The 17548-nt window shown below is 40.2% G+C and overlaps 1 protein-coding gene across 4 annotated transcripts in view; it reads left to right on the top strand.

Annotated features, from left to right (window-relative positions):
* Nucleotides 1-17548, top strand: part of LOC137654535 (BTB/POZ domain-containing protein 18-like) — a 284914-nt gene that overhangs the window by 110181 nt on the left and 157185 nt on the right. For 2 of the 4 annotated variants that reach the window (XM_068388249.1, XM_068388246.1), the window contains exons 1-2: nt 4058-4213; nt 15330-15517. In XM_068388249.1, coding sequence (XP_068244350.1) covers nt 15332-15517 — 186 coding nt within the window. In that variant the 5' untranslated portion in view covers nt 4058-4213; nt 15330-15331. Of the gene's footprint in view, nt 1-4057; nt 4214-4431; nt 4706-15329; nt 15518-17548 lie in introns of those variants that run through there. The other 2 variants (XM_068388248.1, XM_068388247.1) reach the window with 2 other exon arrangements.

The following is a 17548-nucleotide window of genomic DNA, read 5'->3' as shown; positions in this document are numbered from 1 at the left end:
CTGTAGTAGATGAATAAAATATACTTTTTATTTGTTTACAATATAGAACTGATTAGTTTCATATTTATGTTGCAAAGACACGGGCATTTCATATTTATGTTGCAAAGACACGGGCTCTTGCTGCATAGCAGGCTGCATATATGAAACGCCTGAATGTTTATGAACTTGCACCAGAGGAGGCAGTAATACAAGACTAGATTTGCTTAGTAACGACCGCTTCCAATATTTTTTGCCCAGTGAATTGCCTTTACAACATAAATTAGAAGAGAAGGGTGAGGTTAGAGAGTTTTCTATGTTTAGCCAACTGCAATTAGCTGCAGATGAACAGCCATCAAGATCTACCAGAGCCTGCAATACAATGCTGGTAAATTTTTATAAAGCTATTTGAGAACTGAATACGGTAACATAAAAATGTTGATGTGGTTTGCAGATTGTATATCTATTGCACCTTTCGAATAACTGAACCGTGAATAACTTATCCAAGCGACACATAACTAATTTAAATAAAAAATGCTACCCTGGATTTTTATTTCTGAGTAAAAGCTAATTATATCCTATTCATTCCTTAAATGCTGAATCTAGAATAAAAACTGTACGCAGTATTCACATCACAATCATCTGTCATTCGTGGACATTCATCATCTAGCTGCTGATTCAGCAATTTACTCTGCGTCCCTCGTCAAGCAAAGAGGAAAGATAAGGAAAATATCCCCCTTTGTTTTTTTTTTTTTTTTTATGTCGGCTACATATCAAAATTTAAAAAGTTCAAACTTACATCAAATGTTTTTACGTTGAACAGGCTAACCTGGGTCTCTTTTTATAGTTCATGTATGAAAGATCTATTTTAATGTTGTTACTCCTCTTAAAATATAGGTATTTTATTTTAATTGTTCATTACGTGCCCTAGAGTTTATGTATTTCCTTTTCTCACTGGGAACGACGATAGAAGACTTGATTAGGGGAAGCAGAGATGTGGGACTGAAAATAGATATGAGTAAAACTAAGCTAATGTTCAACGAGAATGCATAGAGACAGCAAATAAGGATTATGTTTGTAGGATTTTCGGTGATCAATCTATTCTGAAGAAGTGTCTTAATTCTTTCATTCTACCTTGTCTCAAGTATTGCTCTCTTTATTGGACAGGAACTTACGGTCCATTAAATTTCTTAATCCTGATCTAGATATTAATCTCTGACACCGTCGTTCAGTTAGTTCGTTATGCAATTTGCTTAAGATTTTTCATAATACTGACTATCCTTTACATCCAGATCTTCCCGGACAGTATCATCCTGTTTGTAATACTAGGTATGCAGCTAATTCTAATAGTCAGGTCTTCTTCATCGTGAGGCTCAATACTACTCCGTATTCTATAAGTTTTATTCCAGCTGTGAACAAGTTGTGGAATGATCTTCCTAATCGGGTAGTTGAATCGGTAGAACTTCAGAAGTTCAAACTTGCAGTAAATGTTTTTATGTTGAACAGGCTGACATAAACCTTTTCGTAGTTTATATATGAAAGATCTGTTTTGATGTTGTTATTGTTCTTAAAATATTTTAAGTGTCCATTACTTCTCATATAGTTTATTTCCTTGTGTCCTTTCCACACTGGGATATTTTCCATGCTTGAGTCCTTGGGGTTATAGCATCTTGCTTTTCCAACTAAGGTTGTAGCTTAGTTAGTAATAATAATAATAATAATAATAATAATGGATGAACCTCAAAAGATTGTTCATGTATATATATACGTACTTATGACAGACAGTAAGTGTTTCCCCAAGACACGAGACCGAAATTAAAAGGAGAATAAACATGTAAATAAAATAAGATTATGAATTGTAACATGCCACTTTCGCTCTAAAGAAAAGTATTTAATCAGATTGTCCTACCAGTTATAACTTTTGCATCGGAAACTTGGAGCCTTACTGAAGCCTTAGAACATAAGCTACTTACAAGTCAAAAAGATATGGAAAGAATAGTGATGGAAATAGCACTATGAAACAGAAAAAGAGCAATATGTATGAGAGCAAACTAAAGTAGAGAATATTCCTCGAAAAAGAAATGGACATGGGCAGGACATATAATGCGAATGACAGAAAATAATTGGACATTGAGAATAACAGAATATGGGTCCTTAGAGATTACAAAAGAAGCAGGGGAAGGAAGAGAAGACAATTGATTGACGAGCTAAGAAAATTTGCGGGATATTCTAGCATAGAAAGATCATAAATAAACGGGAGTGAAAGGACGTCTGAGCCCTTTTCCCTGCACTAGTTATGGCTGAGGATATATACATGCATGCATGCATACATACATACATACATACATACATACATACATACATACTGTACATACATACATACACTCATAATATATATCATCTCCTTTTACGCCTATTGACGCAAAGGGCCTCGATTAGATTTCGCCAGTCGTCACTATCTTGAGCTTTTAATTCAATACGTCTCCAGTCATCGTCTCCTACTTCACGCTTCATAGACCTCAGCCATGTAGGCCTGGGTCTTTCAAATCTTCTAGTGCCTTGTGAAGCCCAGCTAAACGTTTGGTGAACTAATCTCTCTTGGGAGTGCGAAGAGCATGCTTAAACCATCTCTATCTACCTCTCATCATGATCTCATCCACATATAGCACTCGAGTAATCTCTTATAGTTTCATTTCTAATTCTGACCTGTCATTTAACTCCTAATGTCCATCTGAGGGCTTTGTTCTCAAATCTACTAAATCTATTGGAGATCGTTTCATTGTCATACCATGACTCCTGTCCATATAGTAACACCTATCTCACTAAATTGATATATAGTCTGATTTCTATATGTAATTTCAAGCGATTTTATTTCCAAATTTTACCTAACTTGGCCATTGTCTGATTTGCTTTTTTTCAATCTTTCACTAAACTCTAATTATATACAGTATATATATATATATATATATATATATATATATATATATATATATATATATATATATGTGTGTGTGTATATATATGCATATATGTATGTATGTATATATATATATATATATATATATATATATATATATATATATATATATATATATATATATATACACAGTATATATATTCGTCTTATTAAAATTGCTTTATCAACTTAGAAAACAGCTTCAATAACTTCGAAATATAATGCATGTCGGTTACTACACAAGGCCTTTCTCTGGTTTGAAACCAATGCCATTTTTTCATACTTCATTATAGTCACCCACACTCATTACTTGTTCTTAGCAAAGCTCGACAATGTAGAAGTACTGACATAGTAAATTTTTGCCAATTCTTATTCCCTCACATGTATAGTACATGGCTAATTTGTTCAATTTACCACGGTCTGTGTTTTTCTTTACCGTAACTATTTTTATTACGATCTCCTTGCTCAATTTCATAGCTGAGCCAAGCGTACTTATTAAACAGTAATGGGACGATTCGGTTTAACCGCTTCATATTTTTAACATGAAACAATCCAAAGAAAATATTATTTGTATAAGCCCATCATGCATTTGGACATTCATCTCTTGAAAATAATAATCTTCACTATCTTCAAAACTCGATCTTTATGTGCGATTTTTTTGTTACTTCTTTTCCATTACATGACCACTTGTTATATTTACTATAATAATGATTGATTATTGTTTCTTCATGTTGAATCATCTGGTTCTTTATCGAATTTCAATTTTTCCCAATATAGCATTTTGTACTCCTTTATTCGACCCTGGTAATTTCAGCTATGACAAGGACTGGTCAAAACTACGCATAAACACACACACAGGAATAAGTTAGTTCAAAATTTCTACGGTAAATCTAAAAGGGAACATCAAACCTGCTAATATATAGAACTAGATTTTCACTGTAGCCTATCTTCATGATTAATTTTAGTTCAGATTTCCCCGCATGTGATTTCTTAAGCTTAAATCAGATGCGAATGAACTTTTATCTCTGGAGTAATGTATCTTATTTACATCTTTCCCTCACTTGATTATATTTCCTGTAAAATTATAACTTGAAAAACTTCGTGACACGATAAGGCACAATAACAAAATACACACCGATTGCGACATTTGTTTTCCTTTTAACCGCCAAGCCAAACGGGGACTAAGCCAAGTGCATCCTTACCTACGTAGACGTTGAGCACATTACCGTAGGTGATATTGTTGTCTTGCGGCATCGGAGTTTGCATTTGCACGTTTACTAGGTAAGCCAAGGTCACCTTAGGAAAGAAACGTTTGTTCCACAATGTTTACATGTGAAAAGCTTAGCTTATCGAAAATTTACTGCCAACAAAATTATCCCGACATTGATGCACTGCCAATGAGATAACACACGACTTTTGAAGTAGTATTTGAATTTACTTATAGGATTTGAACTAGCCCTACTTCTGCAGCGAGAAAGAGTCATGGTTTTACAAAAATCCAATTTTAGGGTATAGTGAAAGAAAGAAAATACTTTATGATATGCAGTCCGAGATTTTAAGTAATCATATTACAAGTTCCACAATACATCGGAAGGACAGATAAATGATAATATAAAGGCTTAAAAGAAGTCGAATTTTGTTTTTATTCATGAAATCTTATAACCTTGGATTATACTCTACATACCTAAAAATGTATACGGCAAACAAATCTTGTAGGCCCCACAGCTACAGGGTACGGATCTTTTCCGTGGCACCAGGAAAACCGTCCTTAAAGTAAGTGAAGTAGTTTTCTTACAAAAAGTGACCGTAGGCCAAGGTGATGTTTTTATAATATAACTATAAATGTGCGTAGGCCACTGACAATTAGTGTTAAGTTTCGACAAGATACAGTAGAATGGGTGTGTATGTATGACAGCGGCCCCCTGTATGTATGATTACGGCTAACTTAGAATACGGCAGTGGAAGGGGGGTCGCAGGGGGCATTAGCTCCCCGTTAAGTAAGTAGGTAAGGACACGGCTTGTAGGTTAGGTTAGGGGGGAAAATTTAGGTTGATGTCAATTTTTAATCCAAATGGGAGGAACTGGCCGCTGATATACAAAGGCTCCCAGTAGAATTTTAATCTTTCTAACTTTCATAGGTCAAATTTTAGCTTTGACACAATTAACTTTAGCATTGAGTTAGCAGTATTTACTGCAGTTTGTACACCTGATGCGATGCAATGTATTGTTCTATATTACTAATATCTGGTGTATGTCCAGTAGTTGGTTGGGACAGGCGTAAACTTAATTATTGCTAATCAAATCAATTTCCTATATGGGGAGAATGTCCATCTTTGACTGTAATATGATATGAATCCAGTTTTACAATTTATGAAATATGACAGTGTGACTCTGCTTTGAGCGAAGCCTGTTAGGAAGCAAACACAGGGTTGAGACTTAGCCTTTGGGTAAGTCAAGGATATGGTTGTGTAAGGAGGGTGTCGCATTGCAGCATAGCCAAGGATACTGCCCCTAGGCTAGATTAGGTGGGGAACCATAGGTTGAGAGGTGTTCTTGCATTTGTTTCCCTTTTAAAATATGGTTTTTAAGTCATAACTTTGGGATGTAAAAACTGAAAATTTGAAAAATATAGGTTTCCATCAATTGATTGTATCGGAACAGTTCAAAGTACTTATAAATACACCAGGAAAACCTATTTTTTTCATTAGAAATATTGTGCTATAGTAGATATTTACCAACATTTTAAGTAATTACCCAGACTTAGTCATTAATTATAAGATCAACTAAGTGATCTGTATAGCATCCCTTCAGCTCTTTGCAGTATACTTTTAGTTTTCTACTTTACCGCCATTCACACTCCCAGCTTCTACAGTCAGCTCTTCATAGTGGAAAAGGTGACTAGGGGCAGGAGACAGGTCATTGAACTCCATCCTCTGAATCTCTAGAATCTTTCTTACTGACAAATGGTCTCTGCAATATAAACTTTCTACCTTTGTATATTACTGTAATCCTGCATAAGAAGAACATTTAAAAATAAACACAACCCTTAAACCTATATTTCTTATAAATAAAATCATACAACCAATACCCAAAAAACAGACTTAAAACTAACATGGAAAAATATACCAAAACCAACTTAACATTAACAAAATATATTTGTTCCCACACAAATACAAACCCTTGTTCTTTACATAGGAGAAAAAATTAGCGTAAGCTGGAATACGGCTATGAAAACTTTCAACGAGGTGTCGACAACCATTCCGGTGGTTATTCAGTTTAGTTGCTGGGTGGAGGGATTTTCCTTTCCATCGGCGGCACCTTAGCTTTCTTCTTTATTCTAGTTCTTTTACTGTATTTTTTATCGTTTTTTTTTTCTTCCTCTGATATATGTATTCTTTTTTTTTTTCTATTCCTTCTTCACTAAATAAAACTTTTCCTATTATCTTCTTTTCTCTTCATCATATGGTTGCTGCAATTCTTTGATTTTTCTTCTCTCGCCGCTGATGTTTGGACAGTAAAGTAAGCAATGGGCAAGGTCTTCTGTCTCTGCTCCCTACAGCTTACAGTCTACACTTCCTCCTAATTCATATCTTTTCCTATCATTTACTCTTAAGCAGTCGGCCCTAGCGCTATACATAATAACTGAATCTGGTTTATTGTCTTGGAAAATTTCTTTTCATATTTGTACTTCGTTGTACTTATATTTCTAAACTATTTTTTTTCTTTTATTACCAGTGGTAGCAGGGAAGTACCTCCCACTGCTCACCCACAACAACCCCACTTTAAATTTATCCTTTGTTGAGAACAGATATTTTCTTCCACGCTTCTGGAACTGGCTGTCAATAAAGGATTAACAAATTTTCTTTTTCCTTTTATGATAGCTTTGCGGTTGCTGACATGTAGCTTTGCCCTATGTACAGAGGATACTCCTGCAAGGAGGTGTCTCCTTGCACCGAGTGTCAGAAGTGGTCATCCTCCTAGAGGGAGCAGTATGGCAGGGGGAAGAAGTCCAAAAGGGATTTTTTGCCTTCGGGGTCTTCCTTGAATTCAAAAAAATCCCGACAACTTCTTACCTCTGCTGGTACCCTCCCCCTTGCCCTTCTCGTTTGGCCTCCTCTGGTGGGTGATTGAGTAAGCGCAATGTACATTTAACTCTCAGGCCAACCCTCGGTTCTGGAAGTTCTTCGTCTCCCATAGCAAGGCAATAAAACCTTCCTCCCTTGTAAGTCCGCATTACGTGACGTTCTGTGTCTCCTGTGGCCGTCCTTGGGACTTTCAGGTTCCCTGTCTAAAGATAGGTTATGAGAGGCTTTGGTTTAGGGAGCACAGGAGGGTAGAGTAAAGAAAGGGATACACTATCTTGGGCCACACTTTAGTTCTGGCTTCATGAGACCATAAGATGCTCATGCCCCACTTCCAGAGAAACCGCAGATGGACCCTCTAGTTTGCAGGCTCATGAAGTTAGAGGTATCAGTACCACCCTTGCCTTTAGGAAGAATCTGCCTATTGCACAATTGCTAAAGGCAGGAGTCAGAAAACTCCAGAGACCCTTAAATGCCTACTACCTTACCTTCGGGAATATACTTGTTGTCTTTGGGCCATAAGCCCCTCAGTTTGAGGCATAGCCTCCTCAATTTTCTCGTAACACTCAAAAATAAACTACGGGAGAAAGGAAACGACCTTGTCGTTTTCTCTTTATTCCTCTCTACTCTCCACTACAGATTCAAACAAGAGCTTGGGGGAGCACGCAGGTCCCATGGTTCCTTTTTGTAGAAAACTTCACATAAAAAAAATAGATAACATTGTGATACAGACAAGACAAATCCATTTAACCAGCAAATCATAAATTTCTCACTTTTATTCTCTTTAAAGCTTCCCCAAAGGTAAAAAAAATACAAATATGTGACGAAAACGGGAGAGGGGAAGTCCCGGCTCCCATCCACTCGGGAAATTAATACAGTTTTCACAATATAATCACAATTCACATGGATTACTCTTTATAATTGTAATGACCCAATCATAATAACATATCAACCTTTCAAATAAACATATTTTTCAATAAATCAACTATTTTGATAATGTCAACAAACCTGGGTGCGTTCTCATTGGACAAACACTACACTTACCAGCGTAAACGAACGTTGGGTGCGTTTTCATAGGACAAACAAACCAACATTTAACATCCTCCCCACCATAGGAGTGTCTCAACACTCCTATCATCATCAGAGCCTTCCAAGGCTATCTTATTACCTTAATCTACAAGTCAAGTTTAATAGGAACCTTAATAGGTCTTCCCTTTCGGGACTTACCAACATTAGACACTAAGGGTGATTCTACAGGCTCCTGTCTAAGATTCTCAAGTCTCTCCTCCTGGGAATTACTACCCATTTCACCCTTCAAATCTGTTATTTCTAGATTATACAAATTTTGCACAGGTCTGGATATAAATCCACGTTTGGTTTTAACCTCAACACTTCTAACAACCCCATCTTTTCCAGGATACAACTTTGTAATAACTCCAAGAGGCCACCTTAACCTTGGCACCCGTTCATCCTTTACTAGTACAACAGAACCCTCTTTAAGGTTACAATTTGGCTTGAAACCCTTCACCATACAAGGCAGGTTTCTAAGATACTCAGTCTGCCATATTCTCCAAAATTTGTCTAACTGACCCAGACGCACAGCTTCTCTTACACACAAATCCTTTGAGGATACACCACAGTCTGGATCATCTACTAACTCTAACTGAAAACCTGCAGAACGGCCAATTAGGAAATGGGAAGGGGTAAGAGGATTTGCGATATCAGGTTCCTCACCTACAAATGTCAAGGGTCTAGAATTAATACAAGCTTCCACCTCATGAAGTGTAGTCTCTAATTCACTCTTGGACAAAGAATTAGTGCCCAATGTTTTCCTCAGTGCAACTTTCACAGATCTAATGAGGCGTTCCCACCAGCCTCCCCACCAAGGAGCATTAGGTACAATAAACTTCCATTGGGGCGTCAACGAGCCATAATGTTCTCTTAACAGGTTGGAGACACTCACAAAGGTTCTAGCATTGTCAGAGTAGAACACTGTTGGAACACCCCGTCTAGCTACAAACCGTCTAATGGCCAAATTACAATCAACAACCGAAAGAGACTCGGTGAGCTCTAAATGAACAGCTCGAATGACAGCACAGGTAAAAAGAAGTATATACAATTTCTTGGATGGAAAATCAATACAAAATAAAGGACCAGCAAAATCCAGACCTGTAACCGTGAATGGAGGAGCCGACTTAACTCTCAACTCGGGAAGTGGCCCCACAGGCTGGGAACAAGCAGAGGCATCACAACGCCGACAAGCCACACATTCTCGACAAACCTTCTTTGCAATCTGACGAAGGCGAATGATCCAGTAACTGTTTCGTAACGTGGATACAAGTGTAGCAACACCAGCATGCTTGAGCAACCTATGCTGGAAATGAACTAACAGTAAAGCAATGTGGGTACCAGGAATTATTATAGGGTGCTTACTCTCAAAACTCAAGTCTGCATTCTCTAAGCGCCCTTTTATTCTCAGTAGCCCATCCTCATCTAGGTAAGGATCAAGTTTAATCAAGGAAGAACCCCTTGGGAGGGGGAGAGATCTACTCAGAGCATTTACTTCCTTTGCAAAGGCCTCTCGTTGCACAAAGTACAGCAGTTGTACCTTAGCCTTCGTCAATTCTCCATAGGTTAAAGGTCCACTTAATTTGCGGGACGAAGGTCTGCAATTCCCAACAAATCTCAGTCCCCAACCTACTACATTAAGGGCCTTTGTAAAGGAACTCCATCGGGTGAATTCAAATAAGGGCGGCTCATTTTCAACTGCAACACAAACTGTGTCAGTATCACATATCTCTTCTGAAGGAATGTCCGCCCCCCTGCCTTCCTGATGAGGGAGCGGGGAGGAACAGAGCCAAGGAGGACCCTTCAGCCAAATATCAGACTGCAAAAGCTGCTCAGCAAAAACACCTCGAGATACAAGATCCGCTGGGTTGTCCTTGCCTGGACAATGCTGCCAACATGAAGGAGGTGTCAAATGTTGAATCTCAACAACCCTGTTAGCCACAAAGGTTTTCCATCTATTGGGGTCCCCCTTTATCCAAGCTAGGGCTACTGTGGAATCCGTCCAACATTGAACAGAAACCTCTTTACCCAGCTGCAAGGCGGACGTCACAAACACAACGAGTCTAGCACATAACAGGGCTCCGAGTAATTCAAGCCTAGGAAGGGAAACCCTTTTTATAGGGGCTACCTTGCCTCTTGCAACAACCAGCGATACCTTGAATTTATCCCCCTCAGGCACTCTCACATAAACACAAGCACCATAACCCTTTTCTGAAGCATCACTAAATGCATGGAATTGAACATTAGGAATTTCCTTAAAGGGTGACTCAGAAAACAAGTACCGATCTACTCTAAATGACTCAAGCACAGAAAATCCTACAACCCATAATTTAACTCTGCCTTGCATAGCCTCGGGTAATAGCTCATCCCAATCTAAACCTAATCTCCAGATTTCTTGAAACAGTATTTTTGCATGCATAACAAACGGACATATGAGCCCCAAGGGATCAAAACACCGAGCTATGAGGCTTAACACATTTCTTTTTGTACAAACAATATCTCCAAAGGGGTCCAGGTTCTCAACCTTAAAGGTAAAACAGTCAGGGGAGGATACCCAGTGGAGGCCTAGAACCTTGACACTCTCTTCACTAGAACCTTCAGTTATAGTTAAAGTCTTACAATTAGAAGTACACTTTGACAATGACATACCAGCCTCCTGCAGGATACCATAGGCTTCTTCAAATCTTAAACTTGCTTCTGCGGGACTATCAGCCCCAGATAGCCAATCGTCTACATACAGATTCTCATACAGTTCAGAAACCACCTCTGTGAGAGGGTATTTCTTTAAATGAAATTTTAAGGTGGCATTTAATAAAAATGGACTACTCTTATTACCAAAGGGCATTCTTATAAATCTGAAATGTTTAACATTGTTCCCCTCTTTCAACAAAAACCTATGAACATCACGGTCCTCCCTTCTTACCTTTATTTGAAGAAAAGCCTTTGTAATATCAGCTGTTAAGGCCACCCTCCACCTTCTAAATCTTAACAACACCTCAACTAAATCAGGGTTGAGTGAAGGACCACTTTCTAAACAATCATTCAGAGATACTCCATTACTGCCACGTGCAGATCCATCAAAAACAGGCCTCACCTTGGTGGTTAGGCTCCCTTCCCGTACCACAGGCCGATGAGGCAAATAAAATATAGGATACCCACCTTCCCGTTGATGGGAAGGAATTTCTTCAATAATACCCTCCTTTTCATACTCATTAAACACCTTAAAATACTGTTCCTGCAGACAGGGGTTTTTACCTAACCTATTATAGAGACCTTCCAATCTTCTCAAAGCATGATGTTCATTATTTATCAAATCTAATTTCATACTCTCAGATTTCCATGGTAGGGCCACTTCATAGCGACCATCTTTAAAACTTACCAAATTCTCAAATTGAACCAAGACTGGGTCAGGGTTCATCGCCTCAGAATGTAGTTCGTTGGGTTTTATGCCAACAGACTCTAGATCCCAAAATTGACTCAAACTACACTCTTGTACATTCTCAATTGCTAACAATTGTACACTTACACCAATATTACCTTCAGACCTATTAAAGGATCCGGACAAAATCCAACCAAAAATTGTCTCCTGGGCCACAAGCCCTTCATGATACATAACCTGGTTGGGGATCATCATCTTCCAATATAAATCAAGGCCTATCAACATATCAATATATAAATTTCGATGGGATCCATACTCATCGATCAACTTAAGGTGAGAAAAAGGTTCTAAACACTTAGGGTCCACTTTGGACCTAGATAACGGAGGACAAATTACATCAATCTCAGCAACCTTAAAACTATATTTGTGATCATTTGCCCCTACACTCATTATTTCATAAATACTACACAAATCTGCCTTAGAGGCTTTCCCTCCACCAAAGGCAGAAAATGATAAATACTCAGAAGTCAGCCACTTAGGCTTGACCCGTTTGACCAGTTCCCTTGAAATGTAAGACCGATCTGACCCCGTATCAAACATTACAGTAGCAAATGTGATACCCTGATGGCCTACTACCCTGACTTGGGCCGTCTGCAATACACAACACCTTGAATTAACCTTGTTTTTCACCTCACAAGGTGCTACCCCCACATGGGTCACAGAATTTGACCCCTCTTGCACTCCCTCTACTACAGGGTTATTTTCACTAGCTGTTACGGAGGGTTTCGTTTCAGATCTCCGACATACAAGGGAGTTGTGATTCCCAGTCTTGCACTTTGAACACTTAGCCCAACAGGCCTTGGCATAATGGCTTTTAGATAAACACTTAAAACACAAACGCCGATTACGCACGGCTTCTTCTCTTTCTGCAAGGGGGAGCTTAGTTATACCTAAACACCTTTCACTGGGATGCAGCTTTCCACAGAATGCGCAAAACGTCTTCGAACCACTTTCTTCTGATGAAGTTTGAAGGGCAGAGGCTGAACTGGGAGTGTGCTTTTTAGTCCGTCGTTCGACACTGGGTTCCTCGGATTTTCCAAGGCTTAGTCTCTTGATAGCCTCTGCCCTCTCTCTGCCTTCCACTTCTCGTTGCAAGAACTTCAGCAATCCGTCGAGATCTCCTCTTTTCCGTCCACTACGCGACCAGTCCAACCTTATGTCATGAGGTAACAGAGCAAGGATCATAGGCACCAAGATCCGCCCGTACTGTTCACCTCCAACTCCAAGGGCCTCCAAACTGCGCACATGGCCTACTAACTCATCCTGTAATTTCCGCAAAGAGGACGTGTGAATTTCAGTCCTTGCGCTCCTAGATGAGCTAAGTTGCATTAGGGTTTGAAGGTGAGCTGATATAATGTTTTCTGGATCGCCATACCTTTCTTCTAACAACTCACAGGCTATCTTGTAATTAGCTGTTGTTTGGGTGAGGCCCTGTAGTACACCCCTAGCCTCACCCTCTAAAACAGATTGAAGATACATAAATTTGGAAACAAGAGGCATAGGCTGATCGTCCACAAGTGCCATAAATTGGTCCCAAAATGGCCGCCACTCTGTTATTTTCCCGCCAAATTTCACTAGCTGGAGTTTAGGCAATTGCACACTAAAACCCTCATTACCGACTTCACTGCCTGAATTAATATCTTCACTGGACCTATTAGCAACCAAGTTTCTGTCCTTGCCCAGCCTCTCTAAGGTAGCTGCTGCTTCAGTACGGATTTTTCTTACCTCTTGCAGAAAATGGTGGTCTTCAAGTATTCTTCTCTGGAGCTCGTCAACATCCTCTATAGAATTCTGGTCTCGCTGAATTATTTCTTCCCAGTCGGCCTTCTTATTATCGTAGTCTTTTACGAGACTTGTAATTTCATGCCAGGTCGGATTACCGGCCATGGCTCTGGTCAAATCTTCTGAGGCACAACGCAGCCATATTGTTGCCTTCTCTCTCTGCAGCACTGCTCTCCTAAGTTGATTTATGTCGTTGGGGAATCCAGTAAATTCAGCCTCGCTCTCATCTGATTCCCTGGTCTGGGCACCATGTTGTCTTTGGGCCATAAGCCCCTCAGTTTGAGGCATAGCCTCCTCAATTTTCTCGTAACACTCAAAAATAAACTACGGGAGAAAGGAAACGACCTTGTCGTTTTCTCTTTATTCCTCTCTACTCTCCACTACAGATTCAAACAAGAGCTTGGGGGAGCACGCAGGTCCCATGGTTCCTTTTTGTAGAAAACTTCACATAAAAAAAAATAGATAACATTGTGATACAGACAAGACAAATCCATTTAACCAGCAAATCATAAATTTCTCACTTTTATTCTCTTTAAAGCTTCCCCAAAGGTAAAAAAAATACAAATATGTGACGAAAACGGGAGAGGGGAAGTCCCGGCTCCCATCCACTCGGGAAATTAATACAGTTTTCACAATATAATCACAATTCACATGGATTACTCTTTATAATTGTAATGACCCAATCATAATAACATATCAACCTTTCAAATAAACATATTTTTCAATAAATCAACTATTTCGATAATGTCAACAAACCTGGGTGCGTTCTCATTGGACAAACACTACACTTACCAGCGTAAACGAACGTTGGGTGCGTTTTCATAGGACAAACAAACCAACATTTAACAATACTCACAGGTCCATGGATATGTTTAACTATGGTAGCTGCTCACAGGTTGTGTAGTGAGTCCAGCTCCCTCACGGGACATGAAGCATCTCATCCAAGATAGTGGTGTGACGTAAGTCCAGTTTGAAAAGTAAGAATGTTCGGCTGTCTTTCCTTTGTTTTTCCATCCCTTGGGATGCAGCAATCATGCCGTTATATGCTTCACTGGATGCTAGATGCAGGTAAGCAACTCAACCAAGTAACTTTACTTTTTAATTAGATACTGTATGTATTGTAGTATCCCCCTATCTTCCCATATGAGGGGTGAATGGATGGAATGTATGCAAACCAATTTCTCATAAGTTCCCATACATTTGGAGGCCATCTTAAGGATACACTCTACAGTAGATTCTTTTGTGGCCATTTGCTAGTTTCTGGTAGGGACCTAGCCTAACACCTGCGACATCATGCTCAGGGAGTTAGGAGGTTGACAGGATTCTTGACTTTTGCTCCTCCACAGGACCAAAGTACAGTGATATCTCCTGGGTTAGGTGACCAGCTAGTTTTGGTTATAGGGACTTCCGCACTCATTAGGATAAGTCTCCTATTAAAGGACGATGGTTTGTATTTTTGTAGGATCTATTCACAGATTTTTAAAAGTTTTGTACAGTAATTTGTATGTTTCCTTACTATACATACTCGAGTCCTTTAAGTTAAACTGCCTTCTCAACCCCCACGCAAGTCCCAGATTAAAGGTCAAAGTGGTGGAAACCACTCGTCAGGTAGGCGGTGTCTGCCCACCATCTAACAGGCAACTACGTTTACATTATTAAAAGTTTAAACATCCATTCCAGTTTCGCTGAAGTCATACTCCTATTATAGGACTCAGGTTTGTATAATTAGGAAAAATACATACTGTATTACTTTAAAAAAAAGTTATTTTTATAGTTGTGCACCAAGGGAGATCTAGAAGAAAACTGAGTTTACTTTGCTGTATGTTATGCTGCTGATGATGTATGTCTCTGACGTATATGTTGTTGCAAGTCATTGATTATCAATTTGATTTAAATATTGTTTGATTTCCAGGGCAAAAATGTTAGAGAATATTGTTTGAACATCGATTTGTTCAAATTTAGATCATTATCACTGCCAGGGTTTCACTGTATGCTCATTATTTTTGCTTTTCATATTCTTTGTCAGAGATGGATGATGGTGAATATTGCATTCTATGGAATAACTACCATGAAGCCCTTGTCAGCACCCTTTGCGCTTTACAGCGTGAAGGGGATATGGCTGATGTAACGGTAGTTTGTGGAGATGGCAGTCGAGTTAGAGCTCATCAACTAATTTTAGCTGCTTGCTCTTCATTCTTTAGGGATTTCCTTCGAGTAAGTAGTGACTGTAGATTTTAGCTTTTAAAACACTCATATAATCTGTTTTGAAACTTAAATTGAATAATGTGCTTCACCATGCCTACCGTATACTGTATAAGGAAACAAGTTATTGTAATATCTCTTTAAATGTTTCTTAAATTTCATTTGCTAGTCTCAACTAGTGCATGACTAATTGTGGAAAATTTTGATTAAATTAGAAAATTTACCAGAATAATGTGGCTTGCCTTCCATCTACCATGTTTTCCCTGGTCACTGGTACAGTACAGTACTTAATTTCCCATTTGTTCCAACAATAAATACAAACCCTTTCGCTATATACAGGGGTTTTACTTTTGGCGAAGCTGGAATACTAGCCATAAGACTTTTAGCAAGATGTAACTACCCACCCACTAGTTAGTGGGGTGTAGGGGGTTAGCCAGCTACCTTGCTCACTCACAAACTAGTGTTGTTTCGTCACTTGGCTCAGCCGAGAACGTATGTTACTGGTCTCCGGCTCTCCAACTGTTTCGATTTCAGTATTGTACACAGGATGGCACCTGTGAAGAATGCTGGGAGTGGCCTTCCTCCCAGTGGGAGAGATTTGGGCGACGGCGCAAGAATAATTCTGTGAGAGACTCTTCACCTTCGGGGTCTTCCTTGAAATCGAAGAAACCTCGTACTTCTTCCTTGACCCCCCAATTTCTTCCCGAAGCTCCTGCTAGATTAGTCTCTTCATAGGCTCTCATGATCTAAAGCCTTCGAGTTCTTGTCTCGCTGAGCCTTTGGGCTCTCGCTACGATGATCCCTGTGATCTCATAGCTGGATAACTGCTCTCTATGCTACAGCACCGAGTGACTTACCAGCGTTGCGTGACCTGCCTTCTCACACTACAGCTTTAGCAGCTGGTCGCTATGCGCCAGCTTGGCTGGTCTCGCCAATTCCATTTCCGCGCCAGTCATCTTCGGACGAGATACAGTCACCTTTCCAGGCGACAAGGGATCGTCTCTCTTTACAGAGAGACCCTTTTTCTAGGTGAGACAACCACCAGTTTCGCCAGCGGGGTGAGCGACATTCTTCACCTCTCCTAGAGGTCATAGGACTTGATCTCGGCACACACTTGTCACAAGGCGGCTTGCCACATCGCCACTTTTCGCCTCCTCGTCAATTGCCCTTGCATCGGTCCCAGAGACTGACTGCCCCGATTCCCTTGGCACCCACAAGATTTGGTTCAGGGCTATTGACATAGGGAGGCACCAAAGCAGAGCACTGCTTCAAGGGACAAACAACTGGCAAAACCCCTTGCGGTTAGACCGGTGCCACATTTGCCTGCAGGTAAGGTGACTAACCAACCTTCCTTTCTGGTTCCCAGACCTAGGGCTCCTGGCCACACAAGGGATCCTCCTCCCAGCTCCTCAGGTGGTAGAGCCCCCCCTTTGGCTGATCGCACTATTCAATGTAGTGCAGGAGGCAGTTATGGGGCTCATACCCAGTTTGCAGTCCTTGGTTAGCACGCCTAGGATTCCTCTGATACCTCTCCTCCATCAGACCCTAGGGGGATTTCCGAAGGTTCCTCCATTGCGGGACCTGCTCCTAAGGAGAGACATCCTTCCCCCCCCCGGAAGTGGAATCGGGAGGAAAGAGCCATAGAGTTCTCTGGGAGCACTTCTTGCAGGTACAGTATGTGTTCCACCGGTAAAACCAAAGGGGAAACTGAAAAGGATCAGGCCGTCTCCCCCAAGGGAGGACAGAGTGATCTCTATGACGGACTGTTTCTGCCTCTCCTATAGAGGTGGTGCCACCAGTCTTGTCCTCCATCGCAGCCTGATGTAATTCCTCCTCTGGAGAGGACCAAGTCCTCTTAGGCAAGAGAGAGCCGCAAGGCCTTCTCTTTTGGAGGAATTCTTGCCCCAGCGCAAGGAGTCGAAGGACTTATTCTCCATCCTTAGTCCTCGGCAAGAGCGTCTGTGCCTCAGCAAGAGAGGCCTAGGGAAGTCTCTCCTAAGACGACTTCGATCCACCCCGGGCTCTTATGGGTGAGAGCTCAAA

Source organism: Palaemon carinicauda, chromosome 15 (assembly GCF_036898095.1).
Source record: "Palaemon carinicauda isolate YSFRI2023 chromosome 15, ASM3689809v2, whole genome shotgun sequence".
Lineage (NCBI taxonomy): Eukaryota > Metazoa > Arthropoda > Malacostraca > Decapoda > Palaemonidae > Palaemon > Palaemon carinicauda.
This window is presented reverse-complemented; position numbering and strand designations above follow the sequence as displayed.